At 35.8% G+C, this 18,174-nt stretch overlaps 1 protein-coding gene across 1 annotated transcript; it reads right to left on the reverse strand.

Moving 5' to 3' along the window:
* Positions 1–842: 842 nt before the first annotated feature.
* LOC136819995 (low-density lipoprotein receptor-related protein 6-like) lies at positions 843–12,620 on the reverse strand. Its single transcript, XM_067076229.1, has 18 exons — positions 12,387–12,620; positions 11,996–12,177; positions 10,853–11,292; positions 10,128–10,265; positions 9,475–9,678; positions 9,003–9,198; positions 8,431–8,758; positions 8,066–8,252; positions 7,333–7,744; positions 6,711–7,120; positions 6,385–6,513; positions 5,783–6,197; positions 4,889–5,103; positions 4,344–4,586; positions 3,876–4,010; positions 3,507–3,608; positions 2,980–3,105; positions 843–2,517 (listed from the first exon to the last, which is right to left on the reverse strand). Exons 1-18 carry the CDS (start codon positions 12,561–12,563, stop codon positions 1,259–1,261), a joined length of 5,298 nt encoding a protein of 1,765 aa, XP_066932330.1. The 5' UTR covers positions 12,564–12,620; the 3' UTR covers positions 843–1,258.
* Between the last annotated feature and the right edge of the window lie 5,554 nt (positions 12,621–18,174).

The raw sequence follows: 18,174 nt of genomic DNA on the forward strand, positions 1-18,174 counted from the left end.
AATGTGGAAATTCGATTCAATCCTATTTTGACACATTTTTTATTTGTCTATAGATGCGAAAAAAGGACTAGGATCGAAAAAAGGTTGGTAGCAACTAAAAAATGAACATAGAAAATATTTATAAGACCTTCAGATATGATATGTAAGAAAGACATCAAAAATTTCTTTATAACGTCATTTAATATTTTTTTCTTTCGTCCGTTATGGTATGGTAGTGTTATGCACAAAAATAATGATACACAAATATAATGATTATGATCTGCATCGCACTGCACTGAGATTGGCATGGCACGAAACATCCTCTAAGTGGCTCACTAATACTAAAGCCAAGCTACCTTCAAACTAGACTCTGTTACATTACTGTTCGTTTGAAAAATCTGTGCTTTCAAAGGATTCATAAATTCATGTTTAAAAGTCTAGATGTCTTAGGCGGTGGACACTTTTATGTGCACGTGTCTCTTTCGAGAGACGTTGATCCTTAGAGGGATATTCCTAATATATGGAATTTTTTTTCTTAATTTCTATGCTCAATCTCCGGCTGTGATTCAAGAACTGTCATTTTGTTGAGGTTACGCATGAAAGTCCCGTACCGTCATAAGGCTTTCTCAGAAGGAACCAAGTCACTACGATCTGAAAAACATCATATAACTGATAATAGTGTCGAGAATAGGCCAGTGCTTTGGTATAACGCCAATCATATGAGTATAAAAATAAAACATTGCATAAAAAGTGCATAATAATTAAAAACATGACGACAAGTGAAATAACGCACGGCTAAAAGAATGCCCCTAGGTAAGGAAAGATTCCAAAGTGATGGATAATTTGCGATGTTTTGTTCATTTGAAAAACAATGGAGCAATATTGTAATATTTTAAGAGTAGACGCTATTGGTGATTCTTTTGGAGATGCGTATTTCAAATTACGATCGTGCGTGATATTGTTAACTTATTACTAACTAATAATTATCTAACATATTAAAAACAATAAAATAATAACTTAAAAAAATAAGTGAAAGTTAAAAAATAACAAGCAACAAAAGTTACATATCGCGGTATAATAAAATATTTACAGTGTTTATAGACAAACAAACAAAATATATTGGATATACATACTTTTTTTCAGCCCTAAATAGAATATTTTATCTTCTTGAAAATAATAAAAAAATTAGCTTGAACAACTCTTTGAGACGTTCAAAAAACATCTACTTGACGTTCCCAGTAAAACCCTTCACTTCATAAAAATATTCATAGAATACAGATCAACGCGGCGGTTCCATTAAAATATCGTTTTCCAAAGCTTCTTCTTCCACAAAATCTTCAAAATTGTTCATATCCGGCGGAAACTCAACTGGCGACGACGGCCCTCCTGGAGAAGGGGGTGGTCCGTATTCATTATAATAATTGCCGGTCATATCATTCTCGTTAACAAACGGTAATTCATCTTTATGTCTTACCGTTACTATACTGGTCTCAGAAGAACAACGAGATATACCACTTGCCAGAGACGGTAGTAGCGGCCTTGAAGAGCCAGGGCGTAAATGTCTAGGTAAAGTCCTGCTTGTGTATGCCGATTCCTCTGATACCATACTCGGCGGATGATAAGAAGAGGGCGGTTTCAGGCGACCGCCCATCGGTAAATAAATGTCTGAAGTTGAACAGTAAGAGCATTCTGAACAGGGAGGTACGGACGGTCTATGATTTGTACTTTGAGAGAAGCCGCTCATGGCTGAATGATCGTCACAAGAACATGAACGACTGTCCGCGCGGCTCGTTTTACGCCGACGACGGTCATATAAATCGTTCGTACGCGTGTAAGGTCTATGAGGTTCATTATCCTGACACACAGAAACACTGTCCATCGCCGATACCAAACACGAGTCTACTTCACTCGGACAATAAATAGGCGTGGCAGGGGGTGCTGGAATATAACCTAAAGTTAGTTTACTGATCTCACTGATGACGTCATCATCCTCCTCATCAGTAATGACGTCATCAGGATGCGTGTATTCGTTGATTGATGCTAACGAAATTCCGTCCGACGAGGCGATCGTCGGAGGAGGGTTGTAAGGAGGAGCGACGTTCGTGTCTGTAACGTTTGTTGAGGATCCGGTGACGTATCGCATGCTGAAGCTGGGTTGTTTCGTGATCCGTTGCTGCAATCGAGATAAGTCACTACTTGAAGCGTACGAGTCGGTGAACACCGAATCAGTGATAAGACCGGACGAATTCTCCTGAAGTTGTTTTTGTGTCAAAATATTCACCGTTTCTTTATTGGAATGTGTGACCTTGAAAGATGCTGCTTCGCGAAGCAGGTTTTCCGTTTTGGCGCTGTTTAGCATGGCAGCTTTCTTTTGACGCAGGCGACAAGCAAAGTATAAAGCACAGATAAACACAAAAGAGGTCAAGATAGCTCCTGAAACGATGCCTGCAGTGTATTCCGTATAAATGCTTGTCCGGTGTTCAGTGATGTACATAATGGGTTCCGTTGTAGTTGGGATGGTGGTGGTGGAAGGCGGAACTGTAATGAAAAGAAAAGAAAGAGAATATTTCATTTACATGTCTTCATACTACAGCTCTGGTAACGAATTGTATGCTTTGGCTAATTTCATCATTTATGTTTTAAATAATAATTCCTTATCCTTTGTTAATTAAGACCATGTTCACACGTCACTGTTCCGTTTCGTTCCGGTACAATTTTCGTTACGGATCGAGTGTGTTCATATTGGTTTCGGACGAAGAAAACGGAGCAGTTCCGTTCCGATGAAAAAAGTGGAGCGAAACTGTTTCGATATGTTTTGCTTTGTAACGTCTTCTTTTTTGACGTTCACACTTGTTCCGGAACTGTTTCGGAACGGAACGGAACCGTTACGTCTGAACATGGTCTAAGGAGAAGAGTGGATGAAGGAGCAAACCATTCATTGTTTACAATTAATAGCAGTCCTTAGGTTGGTCAGGTTCAAAAAAATATCACTCTTTTGACCTGGTGGTGTAGGACAATTTTGTTCGTCTTCACCATGCAGACAATTTTTCTTTCCATCGCAAATTCGACTTTGGTGAACAACACATGAGCCAGTGAAACATTGGAAATTCACTCCAACACAAAGAGCTATGGACAAAAAGGAAAAAGATAAATGATATCAGCTTATACGGCAACTTGGTGTGAAACAATATCATTTATAATTAGTAAAATGTGTTGAATTGGGAAGGGAAAGGTTTTTCGTTTTCTATACAGTTTTTTGGAGAGCTTTTAGGTGATACAAATGGTTTAGAGCTTAATTGAGTATGAAGTTTTCATAAAGAAATGACCGTTATGATTAAATCTAGGTTTTGAATGGTTGGCCTAAATATAAGGGTGACCCTCAAAGTTATCACCGCCCTTCCAATTTATCAATAGGGTATAGGAGCAACGTTTCCAAATTTGATGTTTTGTACCAGATCTGCACGTTTTTAATGATATTTTCACAAATCAGGCCTACTATTTCCCTCCTTCATAAAAAGCTGACTCACAGCAATCAAGATTTTCATCGAAGCATGGTTTCAGTTCACTACAGGTGGCGTTCTTTTGACATCGTCCGTTGCATCTGACGAAACAATCCGCCTCTCTCAATTCTGTCAAAAGTGAAGGAAATGATCACGGTATTAGCAGCAGGGGCGAGAAAATCTCTTATCTAAAACGAGCGGTCGTGCTGCACAGCAACCAAATCTTTTGTCCCAGAGTAATGGTAGTACTAAGTGACAAGGAACGGGGGTAAAGATTTTCCAAAAATCAGTTAGTAAGCATAGGGGGGGGGCAAACAGTTACTCTGAAGTAATTAATAATGAAAAATGAATATTTTTGAGCGAAAACACAAACGAGAAGATGAGCAGAGACAATACCTTGACATCTCTTCTTGTCTTTGTCTACAAAACCGTAACCAAGGGGACAACCGCATTTGCTTAGCAACGGTGTCATGGAAACAGAATAACAAAGATGGCTGCAACCACCATTGTTAATGTTACAAGGATGCAGTTCTGAATAAAAAATTCAATAGACGTCTTCATTAACAGGAATAACAATTATAAGCATAACAAGAATAGGATTTGCACTTGAAATGATCAGATCAATAAAGGTTATATTCATCACCCATTCTCTGTGTTAACACATTTTCGCTGCCAACTAAGAATATACTGGGCATAGAGGAGTAAACTGAGACCACGGGAGCCTCTCAAAGTTAAAGTTGAGGATTGAAAAAGTAAAATTTTCGATTTCTGAAAAGGGTTAATTACTCAATGCTCAAACGACACAACGTGTGACCACTACGTCCACATGCCCTCACCATGAAAACGAAGAACAAGGAAACATACCATTGAAGCGGTCCTGTTGCACAGCAACCAAATCTTTCGTCCCAGAGTAGTCCCAATCTTTATTGGAATAAATAGGTGCCATTCCTTTGTCGGGCGTTGGGAGAAGGGTCCGCCATTTCAGATATTCATCCCGCCCGTTCGCCTTTCCTCGGTCAATCCAAAACATGGTATCGTCCAACACAGCTACGTTTAACACTTCCACTTGCTCCGGGTTCAGCTCGAAACTCATCTTCAAATCCGTACCTATGAAGAAATAACATCAACCATGAGTAAATGTCTTACGGTTTTCGTGCAGACCTAATGGTTTGATATTACACCATATGCAACACTGCAATGTCTTCTGGCATTACCTCACTTTCACAACAACAGCTGATTGGCTTCAAGTAAGGTTATGGGTAAAGAAACCGTATTAAAACTTAAACGATTTACATACCATGACACGAAGGATGTCTAGAGTTTCAGCCAACTGACTTTTAATAAAGTTGTTTGTCAATGAATTCAAAATCAAAGCTTTAAGTCGGAGTTCCTGTACACTGAAGTCTCACCTTTTAAAGATATGGTATTGATGTGAATTTTTTCCCTTGAGTGTAGCCAATAGACACGCTCCTTGCTTGCATCTACGGTGATGTCATATCGAAAGAGGTTGGTGAAGTTGACCAGCATTCGATGGTTTGTTCCATCCATTGAAATGATTTCTAACGTGTTGAAAGGTTCCGTGGGGTTGACTGAACGCGATCGCTCGTTGAAAAACACCATCAGTCTGCAATGTTGAGAAGTAAAAGTCAGTTTAGTACACGAAATGTTGTGAACCTTAAATTGATTGATTAGCGGACCCGCTAATCAATTTTTTCGAAAATCTTCCACCCAGGACATTTATTTTTATTCCAAACCCCTCCTCCCCCCACCCCGCTTATCAAATTTTGGGAAAGCTTTTGAAAGTTCCCTCTTTTGCCCTAATTCTGCTGTTTTAGCCTCCTTTTCAAAAATTTTCCACCCAGGACATTTCTATTCCAACCCCCCACCGCTAATCAAGTTTTGAGATTTTTTCCAACCCCCCTCGCTTATTCCAACCCCCCCGGTTATCAGGTACCCGAGAGTATTCTTAAAAAGTTTCTGAGAAGTATAAGTAGGATTGCAAAACTTTTGCATTTCCAGCTTTCTTCCTTCCTCTTTACAACGGAAAAAGACCACGCCTCTGGGTAGTAGCTTCAATCTTTTACGTGGTCATGTAAAGGTCTTAGGGTGTTGCCTACGCATTTATTTGACCGCACGGAAAAAACAGCGCAAAGATTTCAAAATTGCACCAGGAATATTTTGCCGGGTGTTAGAAAGTTTAGAAATCCTACGGTACTATTATTATAATATACATATTCAGAGTTACAGAGCTGTACAGAGATCCGAGCTTTGAAATGGTGAAATTATTACTTAAAATCACTCACCCTCTTTCAGGTACTGCTATCAACTTGGTCGGATAAAAATTAGAATTTTGAAAAACGATTCCACAACGTGCAGAAGCGTTCAACGTCCAATCGGCATCCAATCGAACGTATGAAATGGCAGGATTGGTGTCGTTGGACCAATACAAAGTATTTGACAAGAAATCGATTGTGAATTTCACTGGTCTTGCGTAGGGATCGCACAGATCCAATGGACGAATTTCACCTTTCGAAGACTGATAAAATATTCCATTCTGATTATAATCGATCCAATAGATGGTTTGTGTTTTCAAGTTGTATCGAGCCATACCGATGTCGGGGTGAACTGACTTTAAATTGACTGCAATGTTGGACTTGTCGGCGAGAGAGTAACGAACGATGCTGTTCTTCTGGCTGACCAGAAGGAATGTCTTGGGGCCTGGGTCGAGATAAGAAAGAAATACAAGTTATAATCACTGAAGGTTGCTCCTGAAAATCAGAGAAATGAAGATGAATCATATTGCACATGAAAGTAATGAATGTTCTCAAATGCATGCTTGTAAGTAGATTTTAAAATCTAGGTTTTTGTCAAAGAAACTTCGTTTGAGTATATAATATCTGTTCACCTAAGCAAGTAGTGTTGTCATTCACGTTGAGGGTGAAGTGCGATTGACATCCACAGGTTCGTGACGTCATATTGGATGGGAAACACAATTGTTCGCATCCACCATTGTCGTATGTGCATACATTCGTACCTACAAGAAAAATTATATTTGGCGTAATAAGAAAATGAAATTTATTCCTTTAACTTTGATTCAAATTCTTAGTCTAAAAAAACGGCACTTTCCCGGCATTATTTTATCAAAAGATACTTTACTGTATGCAACAAACATGGACGACAAGAGAAATGATTATCCTAACAAAACACACATCATCCACACATTCGACTCACCTTTTTGAAGACTGCTATGGTATACCGAAATATCGTGACAAAGATTAGAAAAAGTGATTTTGGTGTTGATGGTCTTCTTGATCCCAGTCTCTTTGTGGATGGAAGCGACGGTGGGTTTCAAGAGGACAGGTTCAATCTCGCAGAGGTACAGGTGGTCTTTGAATAGGACTAGTCCACCACCGGTTGAAGTTGCTTTTGTACTGTAAATGGTTTTGTTTTGAGAACCATCCCATAATACAGTAGCGATAAATTTCTCCGTCAACCAATAAACACGATTCGTCGCAACATCCACTGCCAATCCGAACGGTTTTTCTTTGAACGTGCTCAAAGGTTGTGGCGATGAACCATCTAATTGTGCTCGGTACACACTGTACGTCTCTCCTTTGTTCGATTGTAACCAATACATTTGCCTATTATGTGAAAAGGAATGCTTTAGTTAACACCAGAGCGCCTTGGAGAAATTCAAGGGTAGATTTTTCGTTTCAGCGCAGTGAATCTATGTCCACATAATAATACATCGGATGAAATAGTTCTTCGTTCCACCCTATTGTACATGCTTCAATACAGGTCTAAAAGTAATCAAGAGGTAGTCAATGAAGAACGAACGAACGAGAGAACTTACCCTATAGTCGGGTCAATAGCTATTTTAGTGATCATCCCACCGATATCATTAACAACAATTCGTTTATAACTTCCATCCAATCTAGAAACTTCTATCCTTCGCAGCTTCTGTTGGGACCAGTATACATTCTTGCTCAGCCAATCAACTGCGATGCCACCTATATGACTTGAAAATCCTGTCTGGATAACATCTTTGACTGCACTACCGTTCAATGGAGCACTTCGAATGGCGCTGGAGGCTGGATTACCGTCTTCGGACTCTTCCACCCATAACACACGTTTCATTTGAGAGAGTGTGGCAATGTGTGTGATACCAATATCTAGAACCTTAGGCGTTGGTGAAGTTTCTGGCGAATCCATCCAGATCATGTTTATGGAGGTGTGCGTCGAACAAAGCAAGTAGCCGTCAATTGCTAAGATGAGAAATGGTTTAAAAGAATGAGTAGTTGAGTTATTTGAATAGGCTACTTTTGAAGATATACAGGAAGTCATGTAGACATAGTAGTTTGATGTATGAAGACTAACACAATATCAAGAATCTTCAAGTTTTAACCGTTCATGAGAATCGAGAGAAAGTTTTTAAAAAAGAATTTTCCTTCTCATAAATTCACACAAATCTAAACATAAATCGAAATCCAACGATTTGTTGCTTTTTTTTCCCTCTGAAAGAACATTTAGATAAACCGATGGAAATTTTTAAAAAGCAGAAAGAATCTAAATAAAGGGTAGCATACCATTACAGTCTTTTTTGTTTCCACGAAGATAATAGCCAGGTGGGCAGGAGCAATAAGCTCCATGACTTGGTTTGTAAAAGCAGAGATGACTACAGTCAAAATTATTCTTCCCACATGGATTGTCACCGTATTTGAGATTGGTGTCCACAGCTTTGATACCTTTGATGTCTGGCACATTGTAAATCGTCTGAAAAGATCAGAGCAGAAATTCTTCTTGAAATGAAAGATTAGCGAAAACTATTAATCATTACAGCGAAGAAAACATCATGTTTCCTCGTAAAAAGCACACCTAGGAAGGTCGCTCCTCATAAGCAAAATCAAAATGTTTAGTCAACAATATAAATATTTTTGAAAAAAAAACTGACTTCTTCTTGTAGTTTTGTGTTGACATCCCATTGGTAGAGAGTGCGTTGTTGTCGATCAGTCCAATAAATCACATCACCGAGGATGGAGATGCCAAAACCGTGAGGACTTCCCACCTCCAGTTTATATCTCTTCTTCTCAGTCAAACTATAATACTCAATCTTGCTTGTACCACCATCAATCCAATATAAAAATCTTCGTTTGTAGTCCAGAGCAACACCATTTGGCCATTTGATGTCTTGAGAGACTAACGTTGTACGATTGGTACCATCTAAATTCGCAGATTCAATTTTGGGATTTTCTTCACCCCAATCACTCCAGTACAAGCGCCTGTGAGGAAAGATTCGAGAATGAATACATTTGAAGGATAAGGGTTACTAGAAATAATAGATTTCTTGATGGGAACATTTTTTACAAAAAAACAACAATCTTCTGAGGTCCAATTACTTTTGATCTAGGCTGTTCCTGTACCCTTTACAAGGCATCCCGAGCCCAAATAAAAGAATTCTATATACAACAAATATTTCATTAACTAAACTATGATAAAATATCACAAGAACAAAGAAAAACTCACCCATCTCCCGGGTCGACAACAATATCTCGCGGTTCTTCTAAATCTTCAGAAATGATCACTTTGCTTGAAGAACCATTCAATCGCGATACATAAATCTTCTTGTATTCAGGACAAGTCCAGTAAAGATTTCGTGCGATCCAATCAATAGCCAAGTGATCTGGTTTTGTATAACCTTTGGGTATCACTGTCTCCACAACTGAAAATTGATTAAATTATTTCTGTTGCATATAAATAATTAGCGGAGGGAAAAACATACTGAGTGAAACCTCCTTGTTGTGCTTGAAGTTAAATGAAAGTTTTTTATTCAATATAAATTTTGAAGCAGAAGTTAATAGCTTAAATAGATAAAAATCACTTTTTAAATAGTGTGAAAATTATAATAGATAAAGATTTTGAAAAAGTTTTGAATGCTCTTTCTATTAATGACATATTGTTTAAAGGAAAGTGGAGGAGAGGAGGTAGGAGAACAAACCTGAGCCATTAACAAATGTTCGGAGAATGACACCATAGCTGAGGTCGTCAGTCCAGTATATCATTTTATCGACCGGGTCATAGTCAACAGCTTTCATATTCTTATAAACTTCGACAGGGAGAATGGAATCCACTTTGTTTTGAACATCCAACGATACCACTCTCAAATCCAGCCGTGTCGCAAATACAAGAAATTTGGAGAAAGCTTTAAATTGGAAAAAACATATAAGCATTTATTAAAGGATAGTTCATTACATGAGCCATTATAGCAGATGATAGATGTTATTTTTGTTTCACTTAACTTTGTAAAGCATGATAATAAGAAGAAAGACAGAAAGTATTTTTTCAATATCTATCATTTTACTAGTAATTTCGAAACTCACTGTGTTATTAAATTGTGTTAAAAGAAACAAATGCTTTCTAGACAAAGTTTCAAGGTTAGGTGTCTAAAAAACAAAAAACTCCGAATATCAGAGTAAAATTTAACAAAAAATTGGATATCTTGGCAAGTTTTTTTTACTACCCTTGCCATATCTCAGGGGTTAAAAATTCAAAAATCGCAGTTATTACAACAAAACTGCTTTTGACAAAATTAAATGGTGGGTCACCAATAAAGATGAGATGAGATGACTAGAAGAGAAAATGGAGACTCACATGTAGAGCATGATGCGCCATCTTCCAATAACTTGTATCCAGTGGGACAAGCACAAGCATATCTTTTCTTCTCTTCCAAAGGTTTCAGTAAACACAATTGACTGCATCCTCCTTTCTTATATCGACATGGTGATTGTACTGGTGGAAGGAAAGAGTGATAAAGAGACTTCAGGGAAAGAAATTTTAGCAGATGAGTAAGTAAGTCTGCTACTGCAGTCGGAGGTAACCTGAATGCTCCTCTTTCGATAGCTATCTACCCGAAGGTAGGGGAGGGCACCACTCTTTCTCCTTGGATTGCTCCACTTACCCTTGATCCTTCTCTTAATTGCTGAGCATCAAGCAGAGAGGCATCAAGTACCATTTTGGGAATCTTTGGTATGACCCAGCTGGGGGTTGAACCCACAACCTTGCAAACCGTAGCCACATTTTCTACCACTGCATTACGGTCGCTTGGTTTTGTTGACCAAGTGTAAAATCTGACTTATTTTACTGTACTTCCATCAACCTGGCGAGTATTTGAAAATTATTTTTCAAGATGTTTTGAAGGATTTTCATCATGTGAAGAGTGGGTTTTAATAATTTTTCCCAAGAATCAACTTTCAAAATCAGCTTTTTAGAATTATTCTGGGCAATAACTCTCCAAAAATCTGCAGTTTACTATCAATTTCCTTTTTGTATATCATTTCGATAAGAAATTCTTACAATGTACAGATTGTGATACTTACTAGATTCTTGAGAGCCTTTTCCGAAAGGTTTAGCAGCAGAGTAAAAAGGTAACCCTTTAATAATCATTGAACAGTTGAACCAATCTTGAGTTGTTTCCAAAACTGTACGATTACATCGAAATATTCCAGCTTCCACGTTATCTTGATTACTGCCTGATGAAGTCAAAAAAACTTCTTCCTTGAATACAGCCAATGAACTGATAGCACCCCAAATGTTCCTTGGGATTTCCATTATAACTTCGCGACCTGTTCCATCCATATTAATCATTTCAATTTTGCCTTCCCAAACATCAGCCCAGTAAATCAAATCATCCAAAGGGTCCACAGATATTGAAGAAAGTAGACCAATGTCTGAATTTACAACAACCATGTTATTCGATCCATCCATGTTTGCTCTCTCAATTTTCTTATCATCCCCTGCATCAGCGAAGAATAGGTACCTACAAAATTAAAGCAACAACACATTGAGTTCATCAGGAATATAATCAGGTTTTCAAATAGTTTTCTATAAAATATTTAATAAAAATTACCATTTTATATCACTATGCAAAAAAAAGGAAAAAAATACCAAGCCAATCTCAAGAAATGGCAAACGAACAGGTGAATGAACAAACATCAGTTAATTTAAAGGACCTCTGTGGTAGGTTAAAAAAGCAAGTGAAGGGTGATACATGCTAAATTTAATTTAACAGTTACTACATTTGAACATCATGAATAAATTTAAGACAGGTATTATCGCTGATAACTTTGGAATAAATATTGCCAGAATATTTTTTATATTAGGCAAAACAGAATCAAAAATATGGATGGGTTTATATAATGAAAATATGACTTTCTAAATTTGTATTCAGCAAAGCAAAGTGGAAAAAATAACTTTCTAAAAAAAATCAAAAGTTTTTTTATTTGTCAGAAAAACAACTTTCTGATAGGAATTTTGATGATTTAAGGCAATTTCTTTGAATGTATCCATCCTAAATAATAATGATGGTATGTTTTAATTCAATTTTTGAAAAAATAGACATTATAAAGCTGAATTGATACAACAATATGGAAGTGATTGTGTCAAAAACTTTGTCAAGAAAAGCCAATTAATATGACAAAATAATTGTTTTCTAAGATTATTTTGAAAGTTTGAATGCTTACCCATGTCTTGGTGAAACACGTATCCCTCTAAGAGTTGCTATTTTTCGTTGAAAGAGAACTTTCAGCATTGACCCATCATTATTGATAACTGATATTCTGTTTCGGTTGTCCGTAAAATAGATTTTCTTTGTCACCCAGTCCACAGCTAGATGATGAATCTCATTGGCAGACTTTAACAAGAGCTAAATTTGATAAAAAGTTTTGGTAAAAAAACAGCCTGAAAAAGTTGTACATTTACAGCTCCACAGATGAAAAGTACTGCAACAACCCTAATAATGTTTTTTTGCCTTTCATAGAAAATGAATCAGTCTTTCTTCAAATTAAACACTTGAAACAATTCTGCAAGCCAAAAGACAAATTTAAAAATTGCTTGGTCACTATTTTTTGCTACCTTTGTGTCTTTAGTGATGATATTGAGTGAGTAGATATAGGTCGAGTCAGTGATGAAGTATATTGTCTGCATCTCAAAATCATAATCAAAGTCATTAAGCAGCTTCAGTTGTGGACTGATTGGTATGATATCATCTGATGAGCTGTCATCATATTTTTGGACAAACTCATCCGTCATAAACAAAATGGCATTACTTTTGCAGGCTAAAAATAAAAAGGATAAAACATTGCTATTATTCCATTGTTAAGCTTGATTCAGATTGGTGTATGCAAGGATTATGTGATGATTTCATGGTGGATTTTGGAGAAGAAAAATATGACCTGAAAAGAACATTGCTTCAAAGAAACCTATGGAAAGAAAGTCTATGGACATAAGAAAATTATTTCTGAATGACTGTAAGAAATCACAAAGAAAAAAGACAACCGAGAAGACAACAAGCGATGTTGTCATCCCAGACGAAACATCAAAGCGACACTGCTGTCATTCCAGAAAAGGAAGCAAGTGATGTTATCATTCTAGATTAGTGGAAATATCATATCTGTACAAAATTTCAAAAATATAGTGTAATTTTTAATTTCTGTCAGATTATTTTCATAACATAGAAAAAAAAATAAAGCAAAAATAGGCAAAAATGAAAAAACCAAGGTGGATTTAATTTTCCATAATCAGCAATTCCAGAAATCTGACGTGTATTTATTTTGTGAATGAGCAATGCCAAACGATTTGTCAACAGTTGACAAAGTCTTACTGATAGGACGTCATAGGGTCCTCCAAGGTTCAGGAACCCCCAAAATTTTTAGAATTCTTAAGTAGCCCCCAAACTTTGAGTTACCCTATTTTTATTGTTAAACTCCAGTTTAAGGGTTTCTTTAAATCAGTGTTTTTCATTTGTAATTGTGCGTAAATCCCATAAATCGCGATAGTCAGGTTTGATTTCCCAATCTTCCCGATTTGATTTCCAGATTTGGTTTGCGTTTGCACTCGCACTTACTGGATATACTCTTTTAAATTTCAAGTTAGATATATTAAGAAAGGCTGACCCATAACAATTACCAGAATTTGCAGCAGGGGGGGGTACTGAGTCTGTGTGGGGTTAAATTGAGTTAGTACAGTGTACTAAAAGGGCGGTCATCTGAGAAAAATGCATTGAAAAAGTTAGTACACTGTACTAAAAAGGGTGGTGTTCTGAATTGATTGGGTGGCCACTCAAAAAAACAAGTCAAATTCCAGGACTTTTCAAGGACTTTTCCAGGATGTTTTTAAACTTTTCCAGGACTTTTTATCCTAAAAGGAAAAGCATTTCCTCTCGGAACTGAGCTATGTATGTGAAAAATATTAACGTAAAAATGAGGTGCAAAGCTTTTTCTAACTTGCTCCAAAGCAGCGAAATAGAGAATGGGCCAATTTGATTTTAACCAAGAAGACAAGAAGCCCAGAGGGCATGAAGGCCAAGCGAATAAAAATATGAACTGAACAAGACTTGAGTAACAGAGAGGATTTGAACCTAAAGTCGCTATTACAAGCCTAATCGTCAGCCGTGCAAAATTACTCGAATCTGATTGGTTTAGAGGAGTGCAATTAATCGTTAATTGCACTATTACCACTTTTTGCACTCTTCGGCGGGGGGACACTTTTGTCCCCTTATTCTTTTCTCTCCCAAGTCCTGTGTCAGAGACTTTTTTTTACTATATAATAAAAAACAAAGACATTTTTTTTCTTCAATATAAAAAGAACAAAGAAATTTTACGTTACAGTAGCTTCTTTTAATTGAAAACAAAGAAAAATTACACTGCAATGTTTTCTTTTTAAACAAAAGAAAAAAAGGAGGTTTTCGAATGTTTACTGACGATTACCTCGGAATCGTATGTTTTGTCATGCAATTAACGATTAATCACTCGTAACAAAGGAGAAAATACCGTAATTTGCACTCGTCCTTCGGACTCGTGCAAATTACTATTTTCTCCTTTGTTACTCGTGATTAATCGTTAATTGCACTCCAAACCATACGATTACTAGTACAAAGACGCCTTAAACCAATCCAAATCAAAATATTTAATCTTATATACAGAAGTGTTTTGTTCCTAGCACGTGAATAACTGAACTGTTCACTGAACTGTTCACATGATAGAGAAATGTAAAAACAACTTTTTTAAAAGAACATATTCCTAAAGAGAAGAAGATTTTGTAAAGTGAGAGTTAACCGTACATTACTCTTGTATTTTTGTTTTTAAAGTAACCAATACGGATTTCGAATTACTTTTCGAGCGAAAAAAATAGGGTTATATTTTTTAAATTGCATTCAGCTAATTGGTCATGAGGCGCACAGTTAGATTACCATTCGAAACTGCTAGATTGTCAAAAAAAATTGCAAAACTAGATTTCAAAAAAATTACCAAGATCTTATTGTGAGTAAAGGGGTTGGTGTAATTTAAGATGCACGATCTAACGATTTACGATTCACGATACACGATCCATGCATAAAGTATGCTGATTATTCCGAATAATTATCATAAAACTTAAATTATATAACATAATTCTAAAACAATGGCATAATCTTTTCCCGCTTTTGTTTACCACGGTAAATTCATGCAACAAAAAAGAAATAAGCAAGTAATGGAACTACGAATAATTACGACCGTAAAATTATGAAAAAAACTAACTTGCATAATAATGTTGATAATGGAAGCTACCTTGTGAACATCTTACAATAGACGAGGCCCGGAAAACCCGAGTTACAAAAACTCGAGTTACAAAAACCCGAGTTACAAAAACCCGAGTTACGACGAATATGACGTCACAAGTCTCAAATTATGACGTCATAAGTGGGCTTTTTAACTCGAAAAAGTTTTTTACTGTTGTTTTGTAACTCGAAATTTTTTTTTTTTAATATGTTTTAGAGTTACGTAACTCGAAAATAAATTTTAAATTTCATTTTTCGAGTTACGTAACTTGAAATTGTAGTACATTATTTTGAACTTTCGAGTTATCTTCAGGTGAAACCAAGTCGGCCAAAAATTCTAGAATTCATATTATTAATAAATTATACACCATTTCTTTCGAGAGAGAAGAATCAATAGATCCGATTAGAATAGAAACTTGTCAAAAGATCTAATTTACAAAACAATAATTATAATAGAATAAAAGAGCAGGCGTCATAAACATGATTTTGAACAATCAGAAAATATTTCAAGCAACCTTCTAAACATTTATTTTAAACGATTACAATTCATTATATTACTTTTGTACATTGCGCAATCGAGAATCTTTTCAACGAAATATGTATTGTGTTTTTTATAAGAACATCTAAAAATTCAAAGCCTTCGGATCTTAGCTTTTTTATTGAGCCCTGAAAATTTTCTTAAAATGTTCCCTATTTCACTAGGTGAGTATTTTCTGCAATTTTCTAAGAAATTAGGTGTTTTTGAGTCCATAAGAGGAATGTTAAGAAATGATCTTAACGTAATGTTACTATTTTAGCCCTCAAAACCTTCTGTTCTCGTATGGTTTATTCTTAAAAAAATTGTGAAAAACCTAAAGAAACTACAAGTTCTACCGAAGTTTTAAGCTTTTAACGAAAGGACAATGAATTTGAATTTAACAAATATAGATTGTGGAATACAAAATGTATTTCGAGTAATCGAATCTTTAAATTTTAGTCTACTTCACCCAACAAAACCTTCAGAAATTCCCATCAAAATAGACGTATATAAGTCTCAAGAAAATAACAGAAAATTAAATTGTTTACTGTCCCCTTTCAATTTTATTTCCTTCCTCTCTACTTTTAGTTTTATAGATCAAAAACCCCATTCGTAAACCAAAAGAAAAAAAGCACTTTTTAAAATTTTTGGCCAACTTGGTTGCGCTTTAACATAACTCGAAATATTTTTTTTTAAATTTCGTTTTAGAGTTACGTAACTCGAAAAATAAAATTTAAAAGTTATTTTCGAGTTACGTAACTCTAAAACAAAATTTTAAAAAAATATTTCGAGTTACAAAACAGCAGTAAATAACTTTTTCGAACTAAGAAGTCCCCTTATGACGTCATAATTTGAGACTTATGACGTCACATTCGTCGTAACTCGGGTTTTTGTAACTCGGGTTTTTGTAACTCGAGTTTTTGTAACTCGGGTTTTCCGGGCCTCACAATAGACAGAGAGTGAAAGTAAACAATGCACAAGAAATATTTTTGCTCTCCTCAGTTTTAAAATCATAATCGAATATAGGAATTTCTTTCTTAACCCTATTAGCCCCAGGGGGGGTAGAATCTACCACGCTGGAGTTCTTTTGTTTATATCTCGGAGAAAAATTTTTCAAACGACTTGAAACTTTCTGACTTTTAATAAAATCTTATTAAGAGTACTTGTACAAAATTTTAGGGTCATAAGTTGTCCAGATCAGGTTTTATGACTTTATTGTGAAACATGAGATAAAACCCAGCTAAAATCCTTAAAACTCAAAATTTTAAAGGGCTGATAACTTCTGAACTATTTATTCAATCATTTTCAAATTTTGACACGTGATAGGCATTGATAATACAAATTTAAAAAATCTAAAGAAAATTTTTGAAAATGATGACGTCATTGTTTATGACGTCATCAAATTTTGAAAATTTTACTCATCTTCAGCATAGATTTTAAGAAGAAATATTCATGGAAATTGCAAACCGGCAATTATGTTAAAGAACAGTCTTTTACCTTTCAGAATCTTCAAACAGAATCGAAATATCTTTATTGGTTCAACTGTAATAGACATTTTTGTAAACCATATATTTGGGCTTTATTCCGACAGGTGGAAATTTTGTGATGACGTCAACAGTTTTTGAATGACGTCATCAATTTTTTGTTTCTTCCTGGAAAATTGTGTCATGATGGAGAACATCTGTACCAAATTTCATGGCCATAGCTCTTTTAGAACGAAAATAATCGAGGGTGGTAGATTCTACCCCCCCTGGGGATACAAAAGTCAAAAAAGCTTGGGCTAATAGGGTTAAAGCAAATAAAAGAATATATTGGCTAACAATGTGTTTTGCGTAAATCGTAAATCGTAAATCGTTAGATCGTGCATCTTAAATTACACCAACCCCGAGTAAAGCGAGCATGAACATTTTGAAAAATTATTTCACCAAAATTGATTTCAGGGCGCAGTTTAAGACGCACAAAGTCCAACTTTTTATAAGATTTAACAAAAAAGTTTTGGCGCCCTTTCTCCCCCCAAAAAGCCAATTTAAACAATTTTAGTGGTGCATCATCGTGTTCATCAACAATTGGGAAATATCACTTTTTTAGAAACAGAAACATAGGATTCTTTGAAAAGCAACAAGATAATATTTTCGAAGATAGGACGTGATATTCTGAAAACTTCAATGGGTGTATTCATAAAGCTGGTGTTTTATAAGTGTCTCATAGGAACCAGTTTTTAGACGATAATGCTTTTGGCTTTTAGCCAAACTACTCTTGGGTACCTAATAAGTGTACCCCTCGCTAATTAATTTTTTGAAAAATTTTCCACCCATGACATTCTTATTCCACCCCCCCCTGCTAATTAAGTTTTGGGAAAATATTTTTATAGTTCCCTTCTTTGCCCTAATTCTTCTGTATTAGCTGCTTTTCCAAAGTTTTCCACCCAGCAGGGCATTTTAATTTCAAACCTCCCTGATTAGATTTTGAGATTTTTTCCAACCGCTTAATTCCAACCCCGTCCATTGGTACCCAAGAGTATGCCAATATGTTGACGATTTTGACAATATTAGACTTCTGCAACAAGATATTAGAATACAGAAAATAAAAGC

Source organism: Clytia hemisphaerica, unplaced genomic scaffold (genome assembly GCF_902728285.1).
Source record: "Clytia hemisphaerica strain Z4C2 unplaced genomic scaffold, Clytia hemisphaerica genome assembly, whole genome shotgun sequence".
Taxonomy (NCBI): Eukaryota; Metazoa; Cnidaria; class Hydrozoa; order Leptothecata; family Clytiidae; genus Clytia; species Clytia hemisphaerica.

Bases quoted from the DNA above. Each gene is read 5' to 3' on its own strand.
- LOC136819995 (XM_067076229.1), bottom strand. From the start codon at position 12,563: ATGACGGATGAGTTTGTCCAAAAATATGATGACAGCTCATCAGATGAT. The intron at 12,178-12,386 runs GTAGCAAAAAAT...TATCAAATTTAG, and splicing joins TCATCACTAAAGACACAAAG to CTCTTGTTAAAGTCTGCCAA. The intron at 8,759-9,002 runs GTGAGTTTTTCT...CTTTCCTCACAG, and splicing joins GTTGTCGACCCGGGAGATGG to GCGCTTGTACTGGAGTGATT.